General features: G+C 51.2%; 1 protein-coding gene and 1 long non-coding RNA gene across 6 annotated transcripts; one reads left to right on the top strand and one right to left on the bottom strand.

Moving 5' to 3' along the window:
• Nucleotides 1-30: 30 nt before the first annotated feature.
• MCRS1 (microspherule protein 1) lies at nucleotides 31-9200 on the bottom strand. Of its 5 annotated transcripts, none has more exons than XM_054507065.2 (15): nucleotides 9046-9200; nucleotides 7664-7857; nucleotides 7078-7216; nucleotides 6593-6731; nucleotides 5868-6026; nucleotides 5608-5717; nucleotides 4558-4666; nucleotides 4187-4325; nucleotides 1978-2053; nucleotides 1665-1693; nucleotides 1460-1552; nucleotides 1209-1291; nucleotides 965-1052; nucleotides 592-719; nucleotides 31-473 (listed from the first exon to the last, which is right to left on the bottom strand). In XM_054507065.2, the coding sequence occupies exons 3-15, from the start codon at nucleotides 7185-7187 to the stop codon at nucleotides 387-389; spliced, it is 1350 nt and encodes a 449-aa protein (XP_054363040.1). In that variant the 5' UTR covers nucleotides 7188-7216; nucleotides 7664-7857; nucleotides 9046-9200; the 3' UTR covers nucleotides 31-386. The 5 variants fall into 5 exon arrangements, with proteins under 5 accessions (XP_054363040.1, XP_045729449.1, XP_054363039.1 ...); XM_045873493.3 differs by having other exon boundaries at nucleotides 7738-7857; XM_054507064.2 differs by lacking the exon at nucleotides 9046-9200 and adding an exon at nucleotides 8665-8870 and having other exon boundaries at nucleotides 7738-7857.
• A 183-nt stretch (nucleotides 9201-9383) lies between these two features.
• On the top strand, nucleotides 9384-17914 carry LOC123838987 (uncharacterized). Its single transcript, XR_006789544.3, has 3 exons — nucleotides 9384-9676; nucleotides 10726-10813; nucleotides 14284-17914. It is a non-coding gene; the product is annotated as an uncharacterized LOC123838987 (long non-coding RNA).
• Nucleotides 17915-24712: the final 6798 nt, after the last annotated feature.

Genomic DNA, 24712 nt, shown 5'->3' with positions numbered 1-24712 from the left:
TTATATTAAAAAAAAATAAATAAAAGGAGCTACTTTGGAACTTGGTGCTTTTTATTTACAAAAGAAGAACAATAATACAGGAAAAGTCTGAAGCTAATCAGCTGGAGACAAAGGGGCAAAGGTGGGAATCTGAGGGGAAGAGGGCGGCCTGCAGAGAGGGGAGGAGAGGAGGGGCTCTGGCTCTAAGGAAGCCGGAGGGTTCCAGCCTCTAGGGGCTTCTCAAGGACCAGCCCTGCCTTCCCACAGAGGCTCAGATCATTGGGCCGGCAGTTGGGTCTACTCCTGCCCACTATGGTTTTTCCAGGAGCCTGAGTTCCCAGCTCCAAGGGGCTGGAATGGCAGGGAAACTGAGGCCAGAGAGAGCACACGGGTCCTGCCCCCACTCCTCACTGTGGCGTGATCTTGGCAGCCTCGGCCCGAATAAGGGCAATGAGGTCCTGGTTGATGAGGAAGACGAATCTCAGGCTGGCAATCTATGGGCGGGAAAGAAGAGTGGCTTGAGGACAGGGGTGGGACTGGGGGCCAGGCCCACGTCCCGGTTCCCCACGGCCCTGGTCTCATCCTGACCTCTCCACCTCCCTCTCAGCTCACCTCCACCACGGAGTTGTTGCTGAGGCGCCATTTAGAGCCACACAGCACAGGCCGCCCATCAATGTAGATGGGCCGCCGGCCCTCATTGGCAATGAAGAAATCACCGTTATTCTTCAGCTTGATGACTCCTGTGGGGATGAAGGGGCGACGGCGGATGAGGAGACAGGGAAGGCCCGAAGACAGCCTAAAGGCCCCACCCACATGCTTCCCAGGGACAGGCCAGAAGGCCCCCATGAGCCCCAAGTTAGAGATCTTGAAATACCAGCTGCTCAGCCCCAGCTGCTCCATGAGGGCTCCCAGGGAGACCAAGCCACAGGGCCGGAGGGCAGCGAGAGGCTGGGAGGAGCACCCTCGCACTGCTTCCTGTTGGTACCTTGCTTCCGGGAGATCTTCCAGGCTGGACCCTCCAGAGACAGGTCCACGTCAATCTGGTTATCCTTGGTGGCTCTGCCCAGGGTGATCTGGGGAAAGGGGGCAGGTGAGGGCTGGGACCTGAGGAATGGTCTACACAGGCCAGGGAAAGAGGAGAAGTGAGGGACCAGACACAGGAAGGTCGGCGAGGGCGAGACCGGCAGAGGAGGGCAAGCTGCGGGAGCAGACGGGCTGGGCCCGCTTACCTCTCGAGAGCGCATCAGGTACCGCACCATGCGGCCCCGCAGCACGGCCAGCGTCTGGTTGTCGAAGTCAGGAGAGCTCATGCCTGGGGGAGGAGCAGAGCCCGTGTCAGGCAGGGCCCAGCCCTCGCAGCCACGGGCGGAAGGCAGGCAGCCAGGGGCCCGGGGAAGGAGGGGGCACCCAGCCACGCACGCGCAGGGGCCCAGGGTGGGGCGGAGGGAGCGGGGGCGCGGCCCCCCGGTCCCCGCCTCACCTGTGATGCTGTCCACCAGCACCTGCCACTTATGCAGCTCCTGTTCCAGCTGTCGGATCTCTCGTTTCTGGCGCCGGTCGGCCACGGTCAGCTCTGGGGGGGAGGGGCGGTAAGGAGGGGTACTCTGCGGTCACCAGCTCCTCGTACTGGTCCTCCGCGCCGGCACAGGCTTCTACCCCCTAACCGTGCCCCCGGGTACACTCACCATGCTCCAGGACCTCATCTCGCATGTCCCTGTGCGGGGAGAAGGACGAATCAGGATCTGCTTCCAGCTCACCTGCCCCTACCAGCAGGGGCTACTTGGCGCATTCGGGGGTCCCCCAGCCCCTCAGGAGGCTGCTCTTCTGGCCTTGGGCTAGCCTCCTTCCCCGGGGGTAGGGGTGGGGGGCTCAGCAAGGAGACCAGGTGACGAGCGGAGCATGAGGCTGAGTATGGGCTGGGCACGGTTCTCTGCAGCAGGAGGTAGGGCCGGGCAGCCCCGAGCGCTCTGTCCCCTGCCCGGGGCCCCAGCCACTCACTTGAGCTTACTGTCATCAATCAGGTCCTCTGCGTCAGAAAAGTTGAGCACTTGGTCCCCCTTGGGCAGCGGCTGCACTGAACAAAGGACGGAGAGCTGGTCAGCGCCGCCGCTCCTACTCTGCCCAACGCTGCGGGCAGTGACTGAACCAAGGGGACCAACTGGGAAGACTGGGCCTGTGGGGACAGTTCTGCGCCGAGAGCAACAGGTTAACAGAGCACAAGCCGTATCAGGCAGCGAGCTAGTTTGACACAAAGCGTTCCTGACGTTAGCTAAGGGCAGAGGCGCTTCTAGAAAGAAAAGGGAATTAAAGTTGACCTCCTGTGTGCGTTTTTCAGAGCGCAGGGGCTCTGCATGGCCGTGAACAAAGGCGGGCGGGCTCTGCTGTCCGCCCCCCTGTACCGTGGCCAGACGCCTACGGGAACGAGCGCTCACCACGGGCCTCGGGTCGGGACAGACCCAGGATGCAAGCTCTGCTCTCCTGATTCCAAACCCACATGGCTCCTCTAGCCCATCACTCGCTCCCTGACGTTTTCTGCCCCACGCGACGGGAGGAGAGGCGCGGCCCGGCCAGCCCCGCCGCCCGGTGCCCGGTGTGACAGGAGCGTCCCCCCTCCAGCCGCTCGCCGACCGTGGGTCAGGGCGTCTCGGGGGCCACGAGATGAGTTGTCATTTTTTCCAAAAATATGAAATGGAATAGAATATTAGAGTCCATCAGATATGTTGAGGATAGTTTCATGCAAGTTCTTCAGGTTTTCCACTGACCAAACTATCAAGGGGCTGGAGCCGCCAAACTCTGAAAACTGCTGCTGAGCTGCTCCCAGGACCGCGGTGACAACTAGCTAGTGGCCAGGACGCCACTGGTTGAGGAGTCTGTCAACCCCGGGGGTGTCGTCACTGCCTGCCCGGGAAGCGAGGGGGGAGCTGCACAGGAACCACAAGCGCTCCACCTGCCCCCCAGCTCCCCAAGGTCAGACCGTGTGGGAGACAAGGGACTGGGGTGGGCCCCCCCCCCCGCCGGCTCCCCCCGCCCCCCGCCACAGCTGCCTAAAAGCCCACTAACTGAATACTCAACCGACTCGAGAGCGAAGCAGCGTACATGCCCGTTCTTAGGGCCTCACGGCACCAGCCAGCCGAGGAGAAACCCAATACCCACAGACAAGCCTCGTGAGGAGAAAAATTCAATCTCTAAGTTACACAAACTAACTTTCCAAGAAGCTAGCTCTAGCAGCAAAAATAGACTTTACCCAGCGTCCACTCTCTCTGCGGGAATGCAGTGACGCCTGAGCCTGAGCCCGAAGCAGAGATATGGAAGTTGCAGGAATGAAGCGAGCAGCCCACTAAATTCAGAGATCCTCAGGAAGAAAAGATGGGGCCCTCCCTGACAAGATTTCCTAAAATCCTCCTGCAGGAGTTTCTTTTAGTAACCAGGAGCAGTAGGACCCAGGGAGCAGGTGGGGGGCATAGGCACAGCCTCATTTCCAGAACAGCGTGAACTCTGGAGACGCTGACGGCCAATACCGTCCAGAAGTGAGAGCGGAGTATGTCTGTACTATGACGTACGATGAAAGGCTGACCCCGAGTCCCAGACGGAACTGAGGAGTTGCACCCAGTTTCGTCAGCTGACCTTCCCAGTACCTGTCACTCTGAGTGAGAGCCTGCTGGTGAGCGAAGGGAAGCAGAGGGCCTTCGGGCCCCCGGGAGAGGAGGAAGGCAGAGGGCCTGGGTGTGAAGGCCCAGTGGGGATTTCTGAATGGCTCCAGAGCAGCGAGAAGGAACAAGAAGGAATGCGGAAAGAGGGAAGGGGCAGAAAGACTTACAAAAAGTACCATCTCCAGGATACCAACATCTCTAGGGAGGGAAACGGGGAAGGGTAAGCAGTGAAGGGGACTTTCACATTTTATTCATGTTTCAATGTCATTACGTAACGGTAAAATAGGCCAAAAATGACAACAAAAACAGGAAATGGCATACACCCCTGCCATCTGGACTTTCTGCTCGGGATTCCAGACAAGGCCACCCTTACCACGCTGCTGAGTATCATTCCAGCCACTTTCCTTCCTTCTGGAAGGCACTGGTTTTGCCGCAGGGAGGTGCAAGACAACAGGGGCCACTGAGGGATCCGTTCCTGGGCACCTGAGGGCAGCCGGGCCCAGACCACCTCACGCACACGCAGCGCACCCACTCTGCCAGCTCCCGGAGCCAGTTACCTGTCTGGTCCTCTAGCAGGTAATACTGCTTCATGAGCTGCCAGTGGGCCTGCAAAGCCTTGGCGGTACGGGCCAGGTAGAAGGCATCGGGGTGTCTGTGCAGCAGGTCCTGGAACGTCTCCAGGGTGGGCTGGCTGGTCTGGAGGATAAGGAGCCTGTTCTCAGCACCTGGGTTTGCTCATTCTCATCTCCGCCTTACCACCCCCACCCCCCGCCCCCACCAGGAGCTGGAAGAAGAGGGAGCCAGTCTTGGCTCTTCCTGAGGACCCCATCCACAAAGGCCCCTGCAGGGCATGTTTCCAGGCAACGGGGCCTCCCCACATCAGTAGTCTTCCCAGTGCTCAGGCCCCTACCCTGCCCGTCAGCCTTACCGATCCCACTTTGCTCAGCAGCTGTTCCTCAGCCTTGCTAAACAAGGCCTTGCTCTGGATGGCCGCAATGGCTTCCGGGTGCAGCTGTCTCATGGCTTGGCAGGCCAGCCTGGGGGGTGTGGGGGGGGACGGGGTTGTGAGAAAGAGGGCAGGGTTGAAGGGAGGGTGTCTAGCAATCTGGGGTTCCTGCAGGCCTTTGAGATCCAGAACTAGAGACCAGGCCCTCAACAGGAAGAGCCCAAGGCTTAGCACAACGCCTGTGGCCTCATGGGTTTGTTGAAAGCATAACACACACAGGTAACTCAGCCAACTGAGTTTCCAGTGTTTACTCCCTTGCAGAGACTCAAAGGCACAGCCCGCAGAGGCCAGTTGAGGGAGACCCTGAGACCAGCTCCTGCTCCCTCCCCAAGACCTTCCTCTTTACTTGGCCAAAGCTACCACCCACTGTCCACCACATCCTCTTTCCAAAACTGAGCCCCGCCCACTTCCTGGCTGTCAGGACCGAGGCTACAGATTAAGTGGTGCTAGGGACTGCGGAGCAGAAGACGGGTGCTAAGCATCCGACCAACTCTGACGACGATAAATGAAGTGGCTGAGCAGGAAGAGTGCGCACCGCATGGGCGCACAGGTTTACTTGGAACTTGGACTTTTAGGGGCCCTCGTATTCTTTTGTTACAATTCCCTCTTATGGAGAAAGAAATTATGGGAGGTCAGTGTGGAAAGGTTGGAAAGTGACCTGCCCCCAACCACAACGCACACAGTGGTGGAACCAGGGCTCCTGGCACTCATTCAGGTGTTTTTTCCCACGCTACTTCTTCAGCTTCCAGATCCCCTCGCCGCTAGCATCAGGCCAGGACCAGCAGGGTTGGCAGCAGGAAGAAGCTTCCCTCCCAAGCCTGGCTGGTTTCAGCATCATCCCAGAGGGTGCAAAGTCCCATGAGTCCTGCCTCCCAGGCCCCTCCCTTGGGCTTTTGTATAATTCTGTCTGTTCTAGGAGCCAAATTCTGGTGCTCCCAGTACCTCCCTGCTGCGGGAGCCAACCCCACTCACTTGGAGATGACAGGATCGTAGAGCAGGGCGTACCAGCGCTCCTGGACCTCCCGAAGGGTGAAGCGGCAGCTGAACTTCACGCCCAGGTGGACCGACGTCAGGTCGTTGGTCTGCAAGGCCCCCGATGGGTTGGCCCCAGCCTGAGAGCTGGGAAGAACCCTTCGCTTGCTACCCCCAGGGTGCTGCTGGGCTAGTCCGGGGGCTGGGGACCACAGGCTGGGGAAGGAGGGGAGCGTGCAAGCCGCGCTGGGACGCATTACCTGCAGCACGGCGTGGATGAGCAGGAGGTCATCCGCCGGCTTCCAGCGGCCCAAATCCTTGGTCACCTGAAGCGGCTGTTTGCTCTTCTTCACACGCTTCGTAAGTCCGGGCGTTGGCGCTGGGCTGGGCGGCACAGGAGTGCTAGGGGCCTTGGACACCTGGGCAGAGAACAGGAAGAGAATGAGCTCAAAGCCAGCATTGGGGCAGCTTGGGCTTCAGGCCCTGAGCTTCCCATACTGCGTGTGGCAGCCCAGCCTCCTAGTCCCCCCACCCCCGAAGTACTTCTACATGGTCCTTGACCTTATGGGGTCTTCTCTTTGCTGGTGACACCCTCAACGCCAGAGTGGAGGGTGGGTGGGGAGGATACCAGGAATCCACTCTGACTGGTATGGTGTCTAGGGCCAGAGCAATGCCACCTGGGGGTTATTTTTACACCCAGCAATGCTGGGAACAGGCTGTCTGCTCCCAGAATAGATGCACGCTCTATGCCTCCCACACAGAATGTGATACAGGACACACTGACAGGGTGTGTGTGTGTGGGGGGGTGCGGCAAGAAAGGGGGAGTAGGGAGAAGAGATGGGCTCCCAGAAGGGAGGCAGCTGAGGATGGGGCTGGGGCCACCGGATTTCCTCACAAGTCTCCTCTGGAGTGCTCTTGCCAGCTGGCAAAGGTGGTGGGGAAATACAAAATCTGGCCCCCGCCCCCACATCTTGCAATCTCTCACCTTCTTCTTCTCACTGGAGGAAGGTTCACTCCCTGAACAGCGCCCTGGTTCCACCCCACTGGCCCCCTTCGCCCGGGTAGAGGACTTAGCCAGGCTGCTCTCCACCAGCTCATCGTCAAACTTCTTCCTCTTGATGAACCTGTGGAGAGTCCGACCCATTGAGCATCCCTTGCCCGTCCTCCTCATACCCACGCGCACACACCCAGCCTCTGAGACAGTGCGGGGTCCCGGCTGGCTGCTAACTGCCCCAGCACAGGGGACAGGGCACAGAACTGCTGCACTCCTCCCCTCTGAGATGACAGGGTACCGCGCCACAGATTTCATGTCAGAGACCAGGGATCTTCCTCCCGTGCTCAGCAGGAAAAGCCCAAAGCTCTGCCATCACTTAGGCCCCACAGGGGCTCAAGTAGCCATTCCCAACAGTGGCTAAGGCATGCAGCACCTAACGTCCTTGCCCAGGCCCTGACCCTCTGAACCCTTCCTACCTGGAGGAGCTTCTCCGTTTAGGGATGGTGCCCAAGGCCTGAGAGGAAGCCCGCTTCTGCCCTGCCAGCGACTCCTCATCCTCTGAACGGCTGGCAGTGCCTGATGCCATCAGAGATGAATCTAGCAGCCCCTGAGAATCTAGAAAAAAAGAAGTGGTGAACTCAGGTCTCCTAAGTGCCCAGCAGAGCCTTGAGCCTCTGAACATGGGACCCCTCCTCTGCCCCTCCCCCCCCCCCAGCCCTCCTGGCCCTTCCCCTGCTTCCTTGACATTTGAGGTTTTATGGTGGGAGTTCCTTGGCCATCCAGATCCCATCTGGGCTCAGACCTGGCCCAGACCTTCCACGCTGGGCAGTTCTCCCGGTGCCACGTGTCATGTCGTGCAGCACATGGTGCTCAGGTCAGACTGGTGATGCCGACACACCAGAGGCTCTGGGCATAACTGCTCCCTCTGCCATCAAAATGCAGCCATGCCAAAGAGCGCCAGCTCAACAGCAAGTCAGTCAACTGCGGCCTCTGCCGAGAGGTACGTGGGTGGTGCTGGCCCAGGGGGAGGTGGCAATGCCCAGCCAGGACGAAAAGACATACGTGCCAGGCACGGGGTGGAATCAGCAGATGCTTGGCGCCTGAGCGTTTGGGGAGCTGGCCCGGCCTCATACTACCTTTGTCCATCCTCTTACAGTCCCAAAGCCACTGGTTCCAAACCACAGGGCTAGGAGGAAGGGTCCCACAGGCTCATCCAAGGATTCTGACCAGGTGAGCTTAGAGGCTGAGAGGAGATTCTGCAAAGGAGAAGTGAGGCTCCCTGAGGCACAGGTTTCCAACGGGCCAGCCTCACCTCCTTATACTGGAGCAGCTCCCCCAGGATCCCATAAGCTAGGGAAGACACAAGAAGAGACACGAGGCTCTATTCTGCCAATATGACACTGATAAACCAACAGCTTTCTAAAGGTCACCAGCATCTTTGAGAATATAAAAGCTATGCACTCCACAAAAATGTACAAACACATAGCATTTTAGGGGGTCCACGGACCTCTATGATTCTACTCAGAGTCGCGAAGTGAAGGGCCTCAACTATAAACCAGCACGAAACAAGGGACTACTGGTTCACTTCTTATCGCCCGTCGCTGCCCACTCAGTTCAGTAGCACTCCCCTTGCCCTCCCAAGCCAAAGCAGGGAAACGGAGATAGAACTCCGATTAGTCCATCTCTCGCTCTCTTTTTTCCATTTGCAGCTTTGGCTGAAGATTTAGTGGGTGGTTCCGCGTGGAAGCTAAAAAATGCGGTTTGGGAACTGAGCAAGTATCAACGGCCCTGGGGCGCCTGCTCCTAACCCCGGGAGAACTCAGGTACTGGGGACTCTTTGGGGCGTGCCGCTTGCGGGCCCCGCCCCTTCAGACCAGGGCGGCTCTCAGCACAGCTTTCCCGCCCTGCCCCCAGGTGCGCTGGTCGCGCCGCTCCGCTCTGTAGGATACGGCTGGATATCTTGACACCTGGGGAGCAGGTGAAGGGCCTGATTCCGCGGGCTGGCGGAGGCTAAGTCTGCACCCCCTGCCTTCCCCCACCCCCGTTCTCCCCCGAGTGCACACCCAAGGTAGGGGATTAGTGCAGGTCTGTTCCGGGAGCTCGGGATGAGAGTGGTGAAGTCAGCCCTGCAACTCAAAAGCAAAGCACCGAGTGCACCCCGATGCTTTCGCAGCCCTGGTTTAAGCCCCACGGGCTGGTGGCGAGGGAGGGGGAGTAACTCCCAGGCCAAGTCTCACCCCACCTTCGGCTTGCCACCTTTGCGCATGCGTAACATCTCGGACCACATTCTGGTCCTGTCCGGCTCACGCATGCGCAGATTTTCAGGGCGCTACCGGGGCGGGGCCCCAAACACTGTGGGGGGTCTTCCCCCGCGGCACTCTGGAAAACTCCATTTCGCCCCAAACTCTGCTCAGAACCCTCGGAAGCGAACCGCGAGGTCTCACCATTCCTAGGCTGCCAGCTCCAACAATTTCTCCGCGGCGACAGCAGCAGCCGCAGGGCCAAACCCGGCTTCCGTGAGGCACATCCACTTCCGGGTCTGCGAACTAGGGGCTGCCCGATCCCTTCCGGTTCGCCCCGGGAACGTGACGAAGGGGGCGTGGTCACCGCAGGGACCGGATCACCGTTTTGCTAACAACCGAAATTAAAGTTTTCCCACTTGGGACAGCATAGGGGGAAACATCAGGGATTATAGGCCCCAGAAAGATTACTCGCTTGGAGAGAGTGATTAAAGGGAAAGACGAGGCTTGGGGCGGGATAGGCTGAGGGGCGGGTCTGGGGTAGGGCTGGGCGGGACACCGGGCTTCTGAATTCCCACGGGATATAGGAATCTTTGATAGTTCAGGAGCGATTGTGCGTTGATTCCCCCAGCGATTTTAGAGAAATTACTCCGTGTTGGGCTCTGTGCTAGGCACAGCACGGGGAGATGATGTGGAGCTCGCTCCAGCCGAGAGATTTTGGCGTACCGAAGGCGGGCAGGTTGATGTCTAAGGAACGGATGGAAGGTCGTGGGCCTGAGGAAGGCCAGTGTCAGCCAGATCCCACCAGGACTGCTAGAGGCTGTTGTGGACCCCGGTAGGTGAGAAAGAAGTGCAGAGAATGCCCTGGAGGGAAGCTTGGGATGGGAGAACAAGCCTACCGGAAAAGTTTGGGGATGAGAAACCAAACAGACCTCTAAAAGAGGGTTTCTGTTTGTTTTAGGTTTCCTTGGAAGGGCACAAAAGTGTAGTAGCTCCAGAGAATCATCGCAGCTCGGAATGAGGAAAATCCCAATTCCGAAGCTGTCCAGCAGTTAGGGCGGTCCTTTCAATGGAGGTGTCAACCACATGTCCCCTGGACATTGCCAGTGGATGCAAGTGTCAGAGGGGAGGCTAGCCCTTCTGGCCCTGACTGTGTATGATAGCCTTCTGCTTCAAAAGTCCCCACCTTGGGCGCCTGGGTGGCTCAGTTGGTTAAGCGACTGCCTTCGGCTCAGGTCGTGATCCTGGAGTCCCGGGATCGAGTCCCACATCGGGCTCCCTGCTCGGCAGGGAGTCTGCTTCTCCCTCTGACCCCCCTCCCTCTCATGCTCTGTCTCTCATTCTCTCTGTCTCAAATAAATAAATAAAATCTTTAAAAAATAAAAAATAAAGTCCCCACCTCATTTACTGGCCTGTGATCTTACTTAATAACCTATTTTGACTCCCTTAATAACCTACTTTGACTGAGTTTTCTGATAAGAGGTGTGTGGACTAGACGAGATATCAAGATATCGTATGGTATCTTTACTAGATGAGAGTTATCAGGGAGGTTTCTAAGGAGAGTACAGTTGAGCTGAGATTTGACAGTTGATAGGAGGTCAGTCAAGCAAAAAGCTTGGGTACCATGACCTAGTAAGAGGGGACAGCATAGCTGCAAAGCAGAAATAAATTTGGTGAGTTTGAGACACAGGAAGGAGCCCAGTATGGCTGGAGAAGGATGATCAAGAAAAAGAGGGATGGAGATGAGAACTCAGAGGTCATCAGGGGCAGTTAACATTAGCTGTTGTAGTTCATGCTATGGATTTGGGCCTTTTTCCTAATGTTTTGGGAAGCTTTTAAAGGATTACAAGTGAAGGCATCCTTGCTGTGATATTTAATTTTTAGGATGATTCCTCTGGCTTTGGAGAAGGATTGTAAAAGAGGAAGCAGAGAGATCAGATAAGAGGCTATCTTGGAGGAATCCAGGTGAGAGGTAAGTCCAGGTTGTTAGCTGGGTTGCAGGGGCAGTGGAGATGGACAGAAACAGTGACTTTGAAGTACTTTTCGGAGCTAGAACCACAAGGACTTGCTGATGGATTAGATATGGGATATGAGAGAAGGGGAAGAATCAAGGATAACCTAGGTCTTTGGCCTGAGAAGCTGGGTGGATGCTGGAGCCCCCTTTAGAATATATCCAGAATCTCGCCCTATCTCATTGGCTTGTCCACTCTCTCCTGACCCAAGTCCCCTTGATGCCGGCTGGCTGGGCCTGAAGACCCAGAGGAGATCCCACAGGACCAGCCATGAGGATCCTTGGCGTTGCGCAGGATAGAAATCAAACAAAGCTGAGAGGAAGTGAGAGCTGTTTATTAAAGATAAGAGTGTGGATATAGACATAGCATCCAGGAGACTCAGAAAGCAAAGAGTGAATTTACTTACTTGGGACCTGAGGTTTTTATTTGAGATGGTGGTCTGGTATTTCCGCATCCAGGAACAAAGGCAAGTGTTTAGGAGTCTTCCATAAGGTACTTATGCCCTGGAGCTAAGGGTCTTGATGAGTCAGTGGTCTTGGAAAGTGTTCATGACATCCCGCCCAGTCACACCATAGATGTTATCTATTGTGAAATCATTAAATTCTTGACCTTTACACGGAGTGTGGTGTCTCTCCAATCAGAGCTCCCCCCCGCCGCCCCCATGAGGGGTGACCGATCAGGTGGAAGCCAGAGGGGTGGCACAGGCAGAGAAAGGGATTCACCCAAGATAGAACAGAAGAGATAAAAGTTCATTGAATACACTGCAAGCAAGTGGGGGGGGGGCGGTGGGCAGGATAGCAAAGGAGAGACTTTCTACAATGAGGCAGTGGGAGGGGGCTATATTTAAAGGGGGAAGATGAGATTTGGGGTTGTATGGAATTTCCCCTTTTTTGACAACTTGCCTGGTTGTAAGTAGCCCATTGATTAGTTAGGGCCTGTGAATATTTTAAGGTGGATCACCTGATGGGCCTGTCTGTATTTGGCCAGGGGGTTGCTGTGGGCCCTTTTTACATTCCGTTGCTCAAGCCTGTTCCCTAAAAGTGGCCTCTACTAGGAGGACATACATTATCTGTTCTATATGTATAAAGCAGGGGTGCAGGTCCTAGCAAGAACAGAAGCAGGAAATGGGGCAAAAAAAAGCAGTTTTTCACGGGGTCCCTTTAGTTTCCCTGTCTCACCCTGGATCTCTCACCTGGACCATTGCAGGAGCTGCCTACCTGGTCTCCCTAGGTTCACCCTCCCTGCCCCTCCCCCAATTTCTAGCTGCTAGGGTATTCCTATTAAAATGGAAATCCCCTCATGTCAAGCCTCTGTTCAAAATCCTCCGCCGTCTTTGGGTAAAACTCCTCCTCTAGCCTTGTTATTCTGACCTCATCTCCTGCTCTTCTCGCTTGCCCTTTTTAAAATTTCAGTCCCCATCCGTTGCACTCTCTGCCCCTTCCCTGCTTTGTTTTTCTTCTTGATGTGGGAAACAAGGCAAAAGAAAAAAATTACATTTCCTTGCTACTTAACAGCTCATTGACAACTCCTTGAAATAGGCAGAGTGATCTTCCTCTAGGAACCCCGCTGCCTCAATGTTAATACTTTGCTGAGGGCAAAAGGCGATTTTAGCTTAACATTATCCTGACCCTGCAGGCTCCTGTGATTCTACTTTAAACATAGAGAAATTCCTTTGGAACTTCCTTTATCTCTACCCCCCAAGATATATGTTAGCAATCATTCTCCAAGCATATGGCCCACTGATACGCATCTGAAGGGTGTCACGACTGAGGGTTTACTAAACAATAGTAAATGACCACTAAAGGTCCTGGAAACCTTGTTTCCAAAATTCTTAGAGACTTAACGCTGTCCCTAGCCCCCTCCCAACTTAAAAGTATATAATTAGTCACCGGTCACAACCCCAGTGCAGTTCTTTCTGCCTATGGGTCCTGTTCCCGCCCTTTAATAAAACCACCTTTTTGCACCAAAGACGTCTCGAATTCTTTCTTGACCATTTGCTCTGAACCCCAACATTTCACATCATGCTTAGCCCTTATCTTCTAATGCGTGGTGTAATTTGTTTTTTCCAATTTATTGTAGGTCTCCCAAGAGTAGAATGTAAACTCTATTAGGGCAGAGGTTTTTGTTTTATCCACTGTTAGAGTAGGTGCTTAACAAATATTTGTTGACTGTGTTAAAGAAACTCACAGTAAAGGAGAAGTCATGGGAGGAGCAGGTTCCTGTAGGGGTAGACAGGAAGAGTTCTGTTTAGACATGTGAAATTTGAGCTGCCTGGGAGGTATTTTGGTGGAAGTGTTGAGTGGATAGGTGGACACACCAGTCCAGTGGGGGAAGAGGCCTAGCCTGGAGGGACACAGGAGGGAATCATTATTGTGAAGATCTAGATGCTGTGCCTAGGGAAGAGCATAGACAGAGAATGAGGCAGGTCCAAGGCCAGTGCCTGGGGCACTCCAATGTTTAAGGTTAGGTTTGAGGAGGAGCCAGCAAAGGAACACAAAGAAGAGTGTGGATAAAAAGAAAAGCTAACAATAGCACCAATCATCCAGCCCCGTTAACCGTCCCTGGCTCTGGAGTAGTTTTTCACAGTTCAGCCTCTTTCCCTGCTTTACAATGGAGACCACACTCCTGATTTTCCCTGGATCTTTGTTCAGCTGCTCGGGGCCCCAGGCTGCTGCTCCTGGGGATTAGAATATGGTGGCTAAGAACACAGGCTCTGGAGTCAAACTGCCTGATTTTAAACTTCAGCTCGGGGTGCCTGGGTGGCTCAGTCTTTAAGCGTCTGCCTTGGGCTCAGTTCATGATCCCAGGGTCCTGGGATGGAGCCCCGCATTGGGCTCCCTGCTCGGCGAGAAGCCTACTTCTCCCCCTCCCACTCCCCCTGCTTGTGTTCCCTCTCTTGCTGTCTCTCTCTCTCTGTGTCAAATAAATAAATAAAATCTTAAAAACAAAACAAAACTTCAGCTCTATCACCTACCAGCTTGTGACCTTGAGCAAGTTACATTGCTTTGCCTCAGTTTCATCATCTGTGGGGAAATAATAGTCCCCACTTCATAGGAGGGTTCTGAGGAGTAAATTACTATTTAAACAAGCAGATAGCATATAGCAAGTGTTTGAAAATGTTAGCAGTTTCTACTGTTCTTAGGGCTTGGGTCTTAGTGTCACCTGCCAGGTCGTCAGTGTAGGACCCAAACTGTGATAGCACAGCCCGTCCCCATTCTGTCCACTAGAGAAGGTCCAGTTTCCCTCTCCTCTAAAGCTGATACCTTCTGGGCACTCAGAGGACACAGGATCTATCTGCTATTGGCTCAACTATAACGTCTTAAGAAGTCAAGTTTAATAAAGCTGTTGACCAGCAAAAAGTTACCTTTGGATTCACAATGCATTTGAAGTCAGCATATACTTGATATCTGCACATGTTTTTTTCTCCAAGGGAAGAGAAACCATCTGCCAAGGAGGAACCTTACACACAGACTGGAGGCTTCTGAAACAGCAGTCTCCAGGGCAGAGAACCACAGACACGCTGTGAAACGCCCAACTTCATGACCAGGACAAGGTGTACGCATCGCAGTCTAAAAGCCAGAGTCACGCATAATGAGAAAACCTAAATTATTCCCATTAAAGTTAGATATGCCACAGGGATGGCCCCTGTGACAATTTTTATTTAATATTGCTTTGGACGTACCAGCCTACTTAACTACAGAAGAGAAAGAAACGAGGTCAAAAAACTGGAAAAGAGGTCAAATTATCATTATTTATTTATGAAATGATAACCTACCTGGAAAATCCAAAGACAGCAACTGCAAAACTGATACAAATAAGACATTTTAGCAAAGTAGGTACAAGTTAATATACAAAAAGCCAGTGAACAACACCCAATTAGAAAATATAGGGGAATAAAATATATCCTTTACAATAGCAACAACAAAGTGAACTAACCAAGAGTAATCTTAATGTGCTAGATCTAGGTGCCCCAAAACTAAAATGCTAGCAAAGAACACAAAAGGAGGCTTGAATAAATGGAAAGGCATATTCTATTTTGGGGTAGAAAGACTCACTACCATAAAGATGTCAGCTCTCCATAAATTAATCTATAAATTTAACACAATCTAATAAAAATACCAACAGACTACATAATCTGAATATAAAGTTCATATGGAAATCTCTGCATCATGAATAGCCATGAACATTCTGAAAAAGGTTAGTGAGAGAAATAGTTCTACCTGATATAAAATCATTAAAAGCTACAATAATTAAAATAGTAAAATCCAGGGGATACTAACACATAAATAGGCAATTTGATCCAGAGAAGCAAATAGAGAATCCAGAAATAGACTCAAGACATTTAAAATGTTAGTGTATGGTAAAGATGGCATTGTCTATCAGCAGGGGAAAATGGATTATCCAATAAGTGGTATCAAAACAATTGTGTAACTGCCTGAAAAAAAAAAATAATGTATCTCTGCCTTGGTTTTTACACTAAAATAAATCCGTACGAATCAATTGTGTTTAAATAAATGTAAAAGGATACAGCCATAGATGTATAATGTCATAGTGGGGAAAGCATTTGTCAGAATAGCATAAAATTTCCCAAAGCATAAAAAAAAAGACAAATTCTGTCAACATGAAAATCTATAATTTCTGCAGAGTAAAAAACCACCATAAATAAAGACAAATGGTACACAGGGGGAAGTATCTGCAACTCGTATCATAGACAAAGGGACTAATTTGCTTAATATATACAAAATCCCCTCAAATCAATATGAAAAAGAACAAAAATCCAATAAGAAAATGGGAGGTTAACATAAAAGGAAAGATAAATGGCTCTTAGACATATGGAAAAATAGTCAACCTCACAAGAAAATTGAAACTACATTTAGATATCATTTTCAAGCTACAGATTGGCAAAAAATCCAAACATCTGATAATATACCCCTGGCATTGTTGTGGGGAAATAGGCCCTCTTATGTGTTACTGGCAGAACTGTAAATTGTTGATACTTGTCAAAATTAAAAATGCATATAATTTCTGATCCCATATACTTGCACACATACAAGATGAAGTATGTACAGAGTTATCAACTATAGCATTGTTTAAGAGTAGCGAAAGTTTACAAACAACTCAAACATCTATCACTAGAAGACTAGTTAAATAAGTTATGGCGTTGGGGTGCCTGGGTGGCTTAGTCAGTTAAGCATCTGCTTTGGCTCAGGTCATGGTCCCAGGGTCCTGGGATCAAGCCCCACCTTGGGCTCTCTACTTGTCGGGGAGCCTGCTTCTCCGTCTCCCTCTGCCTACCACTGCCTACTTGTGCTCTCTCACTCTGTCAAATAAATAAATAAAATCCTTAACAGTAACAACAACAAAGTTATGGCCCATCCATACAATATCATACAGCCAGGCTGAGGAGCTGTCACAAAAATCTTTGCAGGCCATGATTAAACCCATGAAGAGCCATTAAAGAGTTTGTATGCAGGGGTATGGTATAAGATCTGGATTTGAGAAAGATCTCTGGCCTAGTACGGAACACAGATTGCAAGAGTAATACTATAGACAGGGAGGTCAGCCAGTGGCCTCAACTAGGGTGGTCACCAAAGACAAGACATAGAAAATGTAGACTGGATAGGGCTTGGGGATAGACTGGGTGTAGAGGCGCAAGAGATGAGGCACTGATGATACCCCAGTCTCCAGCTTTGGGGGTAGATAGAGAGTAGTGGTTATACACTGAGATAGGGAGAGCAAGTGGAGAAGTTGGTTTGATTGGGAAGGAAAGATGAGTTTTATTTGGATGACTTGAGGTAGAGGTTTTAGTGGGCAACCAGCTGACACATTCAGTCGGGTGTTTGGATATACAGCTCTAGGACTCAGGAGAGAGACTGGAATTACGGATAAGTTTGGGAGTCGTGATCATATAGTTGATGTTCAAGGCCATAGGAGAGGATAAAGTCATTTGGGGACATCCTGTGGCATGAGGAAAGGAGAGAGTCCAGGTACTGGAGCAACCCACAGAGTATGCTGGCAGAAGACAATGAGTTTCTAGAGGAGCCACAGGAGTATAGGGAACATAGGAGGGAAACCAAATATCACAGGACAGAAGTCAAGGGAAGAATGTAGAAGCATTTTCGTGGTCTGTGTCTCTTACTTGATTATAATATCCTTGACATAAACTGGGTTTTATTTTTCTTTGTTCCCTCCCTGTCTGTTCCATCCCTATCTTCAATCAGTACAAGGTCTGTGAACAGTTAAGGGCATGAATGAGTAAATCCAATCAAAGCTGGTTTTCATACTGCTTGGGTTGAAACCTTCGTTGTTGCTCCCCTAGTTGGGTTTCCCTGCATCCACTGTGTAATGTCTCCACATTGCCACAGCTGCCTCTCGAAAGCAAGATCTGCAACTACCACTCCTTGCCTTGAAAATCATCAGCTTGGCCTTCAAGCCCATCCAGACTGAATCCCAGTTTAGCTTAGCTCCTACAACATCTGGCTTCTACCCAACGAACCACAGCCACAGGGACTACTTTCCGGCCCGTAACATGGTCTAAGTAAGCTTACAGTGTTCTGTTCCCTTGGATTCCCCCCGATTCCCCCACTCCTGCCACCCGTGGCAGACCTTTACTTTCCAGACCTTTACTGCAAGAGCATCTCCTTCCCCTGTTGTCCATTTTACTTTGCACCTGTATTACTGTATCACTTGCCCTGAACTGTGTTTGTTGTATGTGCCAGCTCCCCACTATTTGCTACTCTGTCTCCACACTGGAGTGTGAAGAGGGATTGTGTCTCAAGGTCATCATTACCCATCCAGCACTCAGGGCAGTACACTCAGTACTTGCTGAATGAGTGATAGATGGATGAGTGGATGGTAAGTCCTTGGTGCAGTACAAGGACCTGATTCTATTTGAGCATGCCAGTGCTTTGCATATGGTCTGTATCCTGTGTTTGCAGTAAGATCCTTGGAAATTTGTTTTATTCACTTTTATACCCTCACTGCCTAGTGTAGAGCACAGCCCCACAGTAGGTGCTCGATAAGTGTTTGAGGACTCAATAAATAATTACTCATTTAATTTGCTCTCAGAAGCCTCCAGAGAGGCCAATGGCTTTGGCAAACAATGTTTCGTATGTGCTTACTGCCAGTTCTGAGAGCCTGCCTTTGCAGGACAGTGACAAGTGTGTCTTGTAAACATGGCGCTACTGAGGGACTGTAAAGTGTGGCCGACACACCAAATTAGGGCTGTTACATTGGTAAAGCGTTTCACATGAATATGTGGCTCTCTGGGCAGAAACACAGCCCAGAAGAAAGAGGAGGCAGCTCAAATAAGGAGGGATGGGATCACTTATTCTTTAGGGAGAGTCTGACTTGGTTTCTGTGTGCATAGCCCTCTGTGCTGGGAGAAGCTGTGAAAGCAACTGGGCATCTGCTTTTCCAGAGTGTAAGGTCTGGTGGGGCTGAGGACAGGCCAGTCACTAATCCCAGAACAAAGGCAAGGTTGACCAAAGCTGGGTGATGCCTGAATAAAGGGGGTCTTAGGGAGGATTAGGAGGGGCTTCCTGGGGGGAGGGCATTTGAGCTCCCTTACTAAGCTTTCCTGAATGGGATGGGAATTTTTTTTTTTTTTTTTAAGATTTTATTTATTTGGGGCACCTGGGTGGCTCAGTCGTTAAGCGTCTGCCTTCGGCTCAGGTCATGATCCCAGGGTCCTGGGAATCCAGCCCCGCATCGGGCTCCCTGCTCAGCGGAAAGCCTGCTTCTCCCTCTCCCACTCCCCCTGCTTGTGTTCCCTCTCTCACTGTGTCTCTCTCTGTCAAATAAATAAATAAAATCTTAAAAAAAAAAAAAGTCTTTCATTCACGTTAGTTTCAGGCGTACCAGAGCCATGCTCTTGAAGTGTCGCTCAGATCATGTCATTCATTTGCTCAAAATTCTGCAGTGGTCCCCATTTCATTCAAAATAAACATGGCTCCTGTTCGTTCAGAGTGAAAAAGAAGTCCTTACCGTGGCCTGCAAGGCGCCGATCACTGCAGGCCAGTCATCTCTTCCTTATCATTCCTTCTCTTCTCCCACTCACTCACCTGGCACCAGCCACACTGGATACATGCTGGAACTTGAGTTTGGTGGACATGTTCCCACCTCGGCTGTTCCCTTGCCTGGCATGCTCTTCTTACCCCATGGTTCGCATCTCACCTCTGCAAGACTACTCAAATGTCACCTCAGTGAGCCCTGATGGGACCTATTTTAAATGGTAACCCCTTTATTCTGGTACCTTACCCTCTTGAAATGTGTTTCTCCATGGCATCTTTTACCATCTAATATAAGGTGTATTCTATTAATTTTTAATTTCTTGTCTGTCCACCCCAAAGGACTGTAAACTCCATGAAAGCACTTAAAAAATTTTTGTTCTTCAGAACTGTATCCCTCATGCCTAGAACAGTGTCCAGTATTAAGTGGCCAATAGATATTTGTTGAATGAATGCGCACGTGATGCAGGTTTGAGGAAGTCTACGGGAAGGGCCTCCTGGCAGAGTTCCTAACAGACAGTTGCCTGAACAATCATTTGCAAGGAAAGCTCTCTGAACTGCAGAGCTGAGGACCCTGCAGGGGTGCTCAAGGGAGGAGGTAGTGGTCCCTACTGAGGGAGAGGATTCCGGCTACCAGGAATTATCTGCAGGATCCAGATGTGCAAGGTGGGTCAGGAATCTCTTGTCTCTTTCCCCTACCTTTGCCATACTTGCTCTCCACACTCAGCCGAGCACCTTCTCAGGGGAAGCCCACCGGCTTCACTTTTGGCAGTTGCCATTATTTTAAATCCAGCCCTCTGACTCCAGGCCAGCTGAGGCCCTGAAGCAAGCTCTTTGCCGCCTCCCTGTGGCTCCTGTCGTAAAGGAACTCTCTTCTGGAAAGAGGCCACAGAAGGCAACACAGTGGGTGAGGGGGAGGAAACATGATTCTTCCTGATCCCATGGCGACCCTGAATTATTGGCAACTGTCTGCCTCTCATAGACATTGCCACCCATGACGATGACCATGCACTCAGCAGAGCCCTGACAGGGGGCCTTTTGTTGTTCCAGGTTGGTCATGTTTGGGGAAAGGATTTGGAGGAACAGGCAGATCCCAGGGCCGGTCAACTAGCATGTCTAGCCTCTACCTACTCTGCCTCCTTCCAACTCACAGTCAAGCAACAGTCTTTGAGGGGTGATGTGGCCACAGTCAGCTCAAGGTGGGGTGTGTGTAAAGAGGGGAGGGCCTGGGTGTGGCCTGGGGTGGGGAGCGGGGGGTTGCAGACTGTGAACTGGAGAGCTGGTGCCCTGCAGGATGCTGCTCACTTGCAGTCCACTGTGTTTTGCAGGTTAACAGAAACCTGCCCAAGCTGCTATCAGTCTCCAAATGGGAAACGTCCTGCAATGCTCCTGGGTTGTCTTGTGGGCCTATAAGGCAGAAATACAGCCGGGCCTCAGGAACCATCTGGTTGAGTTTCTAATAAGACTGTTTCTTATTTTTCTATGTAATTTGTTTTACTTTCTGGCTTCTTTCTTTGCCCTCCTTACTTCCTTCCTCCCTCCCTTCGTTCCTTCCTTCCTTGAGAGTACGCAAGTGGGGTGGGGGACAGAGGGAGAGAATCTTTTATTTTTTTTATTTTTTTTTTATTTTTCAGAGGGAGAGAATCTTAAGCAGACTTCCCACTGAGTGCAGAGCCAGACAAGGGACTGGATCTCATGACCCTGAGATCATGACCTGAGCCAAAATTAAGAGTCGGAAGCTCAACTGACTGAGCCACCCAGGCGCCACAGCTTTCTGGCTACTTTCAAGATGTTCTCTGATCTTTGGTTTCAACAGTTTGACTGTGATATGCTTAGTTATGTTTTTCTTCCCATTTATCCTGTTTGGGGTTCTCTGAGCTTCTTGGACCTGTGGTCTGTTGTCTTTCGTTAATTTGGGAGATTCTGAGTGATCATCTCTTCAAATATTTCTTCTGCCCCATTCTGTCTCCCCTCTTCTTCTGGGACTTCCATTACATGTGTTCGACCAGTTGTCACTTTCCCATACGTCTTGGTGCTTAGTTTTGGGTTTGCTCAATTGTTAGTTTGCTTTTACTTTTTGTGATACAGTTTGGTTCATTTTTGTTGATCTAACATCAAGTTCACAGATTTTTTCCCTCTGCTTTTGTCCAGTTTGATAAACCTGTTGAAGGAATTCTTCATCACTGACATTAAGGTTTTCATTTCTAGCATTTCCATTTTTCCATTTCTTTTTTATAATTTCCTACTCTGCTCAAATTCCCCGTCTGTTATGTATGTTGTCCACCTTTTCCACTAGACTATTTATAGTAAATATACCTATTTCAAAGTCCCCAATTGATAGTTACATGTCAGCCATGCTTTTTATTTATTTTTTAATTTTTTTAGAAGATAACTCCTCCAATCATGGAGTCACACTCATCCTTTTTCTGACTTTCCAAGTTGGCCTCCCCAGTACATGGAAGACAAGACCAGGCATGGCTTTCCTCTCTCTGGCTCTTTGGCTGGGTTGTCTTCAAAAAGGTTTTTGTCCTTTCCACTTTACCAATACCTCCTTGCAGGTCACACTTAGGACTTAAAGCAGACCCTTTCCTCATGTCCCCTTCTCCACATTAGTGTTGGTTCATCATCTTGGAGGCCCCCGAGGCCACGGGCCATGCAAGCAGAGCTATGGCCAACCCCCAAATCTGCCTTGAAGAAATATGCCAAAAAGTATTCCTTCCCATGCCTTGGGCTTCCTGGAGTTTTTTGGGGGGTGGAGGCGATATCTCATTAGACCAAGTACATCAAGTTTGCTGCTGAAAAAAAAAAAGGAAGCTTATGTATAATATAAAAAATCTAATAACTAGAAATACACCATATATATCACATATCATCATAGAGAGACAGAGGGAGAAATGTCCCTCCTTGGTGTCCAAACCTCTTGGCTTCCCAGGTGGGACAATCCACAGCTTCTTTGCCTTCAAGGAGATGGAACTGTCAACAAAGCAGAAGGATCTGTCAGACACTCAGCTCGCTTGCCAGGGAGCTTGCTAGAGGATGTCCAGAAAGTCAAAGTCTGCCATCACCAGAGCGGATGTAGTCACTAGGCACCTTAAGCACAGTGCCAAGGGCCCATAAAAATGTATGAAACCCTTTAAATGTCATTGGCTCCAAAATACAAACATGTAAAAATAATAATATGCAATTGTTGACAAAACGTAATACTGTCAGTTTCATTACCCTGTCAAATTTGGTATTAAAATATTCTCGTTCCACTTACAAAACTTGTTAGATTTCATCCCTATGCATGAAGATCGTTGAGAAGTCACAGCCAATGACATGTTAAAAAAACTCAGAGCCGGTTATTTCCAAAGCAAAGTTATATAAATCCTTCCAGATTATGTAAAGCGGTACATTCAGTGTGAGGACATTTTATTACGTGGGATACAATTGGGGTGAGGCCTCCCAAGAAAGAATAAGCCCGGCACCTGAAAGGCCAGGAGCGGCATGGCGGCCACAGCTGTTCTGTGTAAGACCTGTGTCAGGAATGCCCCTCACCTTCCTCCCCAGCCAGGCATCCTTGCCGTATGCTAAGCCGTTGCTCAGAAGTCATTTTCTACTCTGACATCATCCAAAGGCCAGCTGTTCACGTCCCATATCCTCCTCTTCCTTCCAGAGTCTCGACCTTGAGTAGAAGCCAGGATGGGGACCATTCCTGATAAGCAGGATCACTGGATTTCGGGCTTTCTGAGGTCAGGGTCATTTCCTGACCAACGTCCCTAGGCCAGGTGTGGCTGGGCCAGTGGAGAAAAGGGGGAGGGGCAAGGCCAAGTGCAAGATGGGCAGATGGCTGTGTGCCAGGGAGAGTGGGGTAGGTGGCGGTGCTCGTTAGCTGAATGAACTCACGGAAGTAGCATTGTCCCTGGATCGAAGACAATTGCCAGAGATGGCCTCCTTGGCCCACACCATCTAGATTTAGAACCTCTGTGTCTCCATTTCTTCCACCTGTGTCCTCACTCCTCAGAGCCCTACACGCCTCTGTCTCCCACCCCGTGACACTTGGCCTTGCCTGGTGTTCGATATCTCCTTTTGTTCTTATCTTCTGAGCGTTCTGGCTACTCGTCAGCACATCAGTTACTCATTTGTCCATGTCTCTGATTCCAAGAAAAGTTACGGGTGCCTACTGTGTGCCAGGCACTAATCGTGGCCATCTCAGCTTGGGGGCTCCCAAAGGGTGGAGCCACCACTTGGGGAATGCCCCCCGACCGGCGTCCAGGTCAGCAGCCAGGTGGTCATGGAGATGGTTCCAAAAACGAGTTGGGGAGGTGTGGGTTTCAGCAACAGCACAGAAATCTTTAAAAATACACACATCTGTTTTATTAAAAATGTACAGTTTGGGGGCTGAAGGAGGAAAGTAGTGTTTCTCAAAGTTCTAGAACTACTTAGCAATACCCAGGATGTTTGTGTAAAAACACCAGCTGGGAACCTGCATTTGAAACAAGCTGCCATGTGATGTTTAGTCACCCTGAAGTTTGAGAATCACTGACTAAGGGATGGAGTGGGGATTGAGATGGTCTCGATCCTTCTGGCTTTTTAGGGTTCCAGGAAAAGATTCATTTGACTTTTTACAAACAAGCTCAGCTGACTCATCTGGGGCTTCCTGGCGTTCCTTTCTGTCAGCCACCAAGACACTGAAAGAGTTAATTCAATTATGGGTTGGAGAGCCGCTGAGACAAGGCCCCAGGATGTGAAGGCCCACCCAGCCCACCCAGCCCACCCAAGAGCTTCCCTCATAGCCTCTGGGAAACAGTCCAGGGTGGAGCTGCTTACCATAACACTTCTGCCACATCCGAGGGGCTCTGCTTCTCTTCTTGGCATCTGCCTCTTGGCTCACATCACAGAGTACTTCATCTTCCCTCCCCTCATCCTTCCCTGGTCCTTCCTTTCCATCCACGTTCCTTCCTCTCCACTCCCCTCTAATCTCCTTCCCCAGGAACCAAGCTACAAGCCCTCTCCTCGGTCTGCAGCAGGTTGGAGGTCTGTGTGCGTCTGTGCTCGCCGTGTCTTGGCCGTGCACATGAACCACTGTATGTTAGTGGTGCAGGAACAGGCCACGGGCCACGGAGGGCAGAGCGCTTAGAGTCGGGCTTAAGATTCTTCCGCAACTGCAGACAGTGTTTGGTGTGTATGGGCACACAGCTACCTCGCCTGTCAGACAGGGAGCCGGGAGGAGATGTGTACAAGGCCAAGCAGAGACAGCTCTTGGAGGAGGGGGTCTGCTGGTTTTTGAGGAACAGGGCCTTTCTCGCATCCCAACCCATGGAGGGAAGATGAATAGCCCTTCCCCACATTCTGAGGGGACACCCTCAGATGTGGATGCGACAGGCTGTCCATGGCAGGCAGGAGAATGGGGCAGGCGGTGTGCAGCCTGTCCTACTTAGGAAACTAGACGGTGCTGTGACCTGGGCCTCGGGGAGCTGGTGAGGGTGACAGGATCACAAAGAAGTGAGTGACCTGGGACCGTACAGCTGCTGGCTATGAGGATCCTTGGTGAGCCAGGGGCAGGCAGCCAGAGAGAAGGTAGGAGTGGAAGCAGAGTGTGTCTCCACGCATGGAGCCCTCACAAAGAAAGCAGCACGGCCACCCCCACCCCCCACCCCCCAGGCAGCAGCAGCCTGGGCAAGCGGCAAAGAACTTTCATTGGAGAGTGGCAGATTCCCACACCACAATAATGGGGTCCCAAGACAACGCGGGGAGCCCCCTCACTGAACTATCCAGGACCAGCCTGACACACAGGGAGGGGGCACCCACCTGGGATGTGGAGCAAGACAGAAGAAGCAGGGCTTTGTCTCTACACCTGATAGTATGATA

Source organism: Mirounga angustirostris, unplaced genomic scaffold, assembly GCF_029215605.1.
Source record: "Mirounga angustirostris isolate CCGP_5_RB_7025 unplaced genomic scaffold, mMirAng1.0.hap1 SCAF_5, whole genome shotgun sequence".
Classification (NCBI taxonomy): Eukaryota; Metazoa; Chordata; class Mammalia; order Carnivora; family Phocidae; genus Mirounga; species Mirounga angustirostris.
The sequence above is the reverse complement of the archived record's forward strand: the minus strand, read 5'-3'. Positions and strand labels throughout refer to the sequence as shown.

Excerpts from the sequence above, each read along its gene's own strand:
- MCRS1 (XM_054507063.2), bottom strand. The coding sequence starts at position 7,452 with ATGACACGTGGCACCGGGAGAACTGCCCAGCGTGGAAGGTCTGGGCCA. Across the intron at positions 5,718-5,867 it reads TCATCCACGCCGTGCTGCAG|ACCAACGACCTGACGTCGGT; the intron begins GTAATGCGTCCC and ends GGGGCCTTGCAG. Across the intron at positions 1,292-1,459 it reads GCTGGTGGACAGCATCACAG|GCATGAGCTCTCCTGACTTC; the intron begins GTGAGGCGGGGA and ends CTCCTCCCCCAG.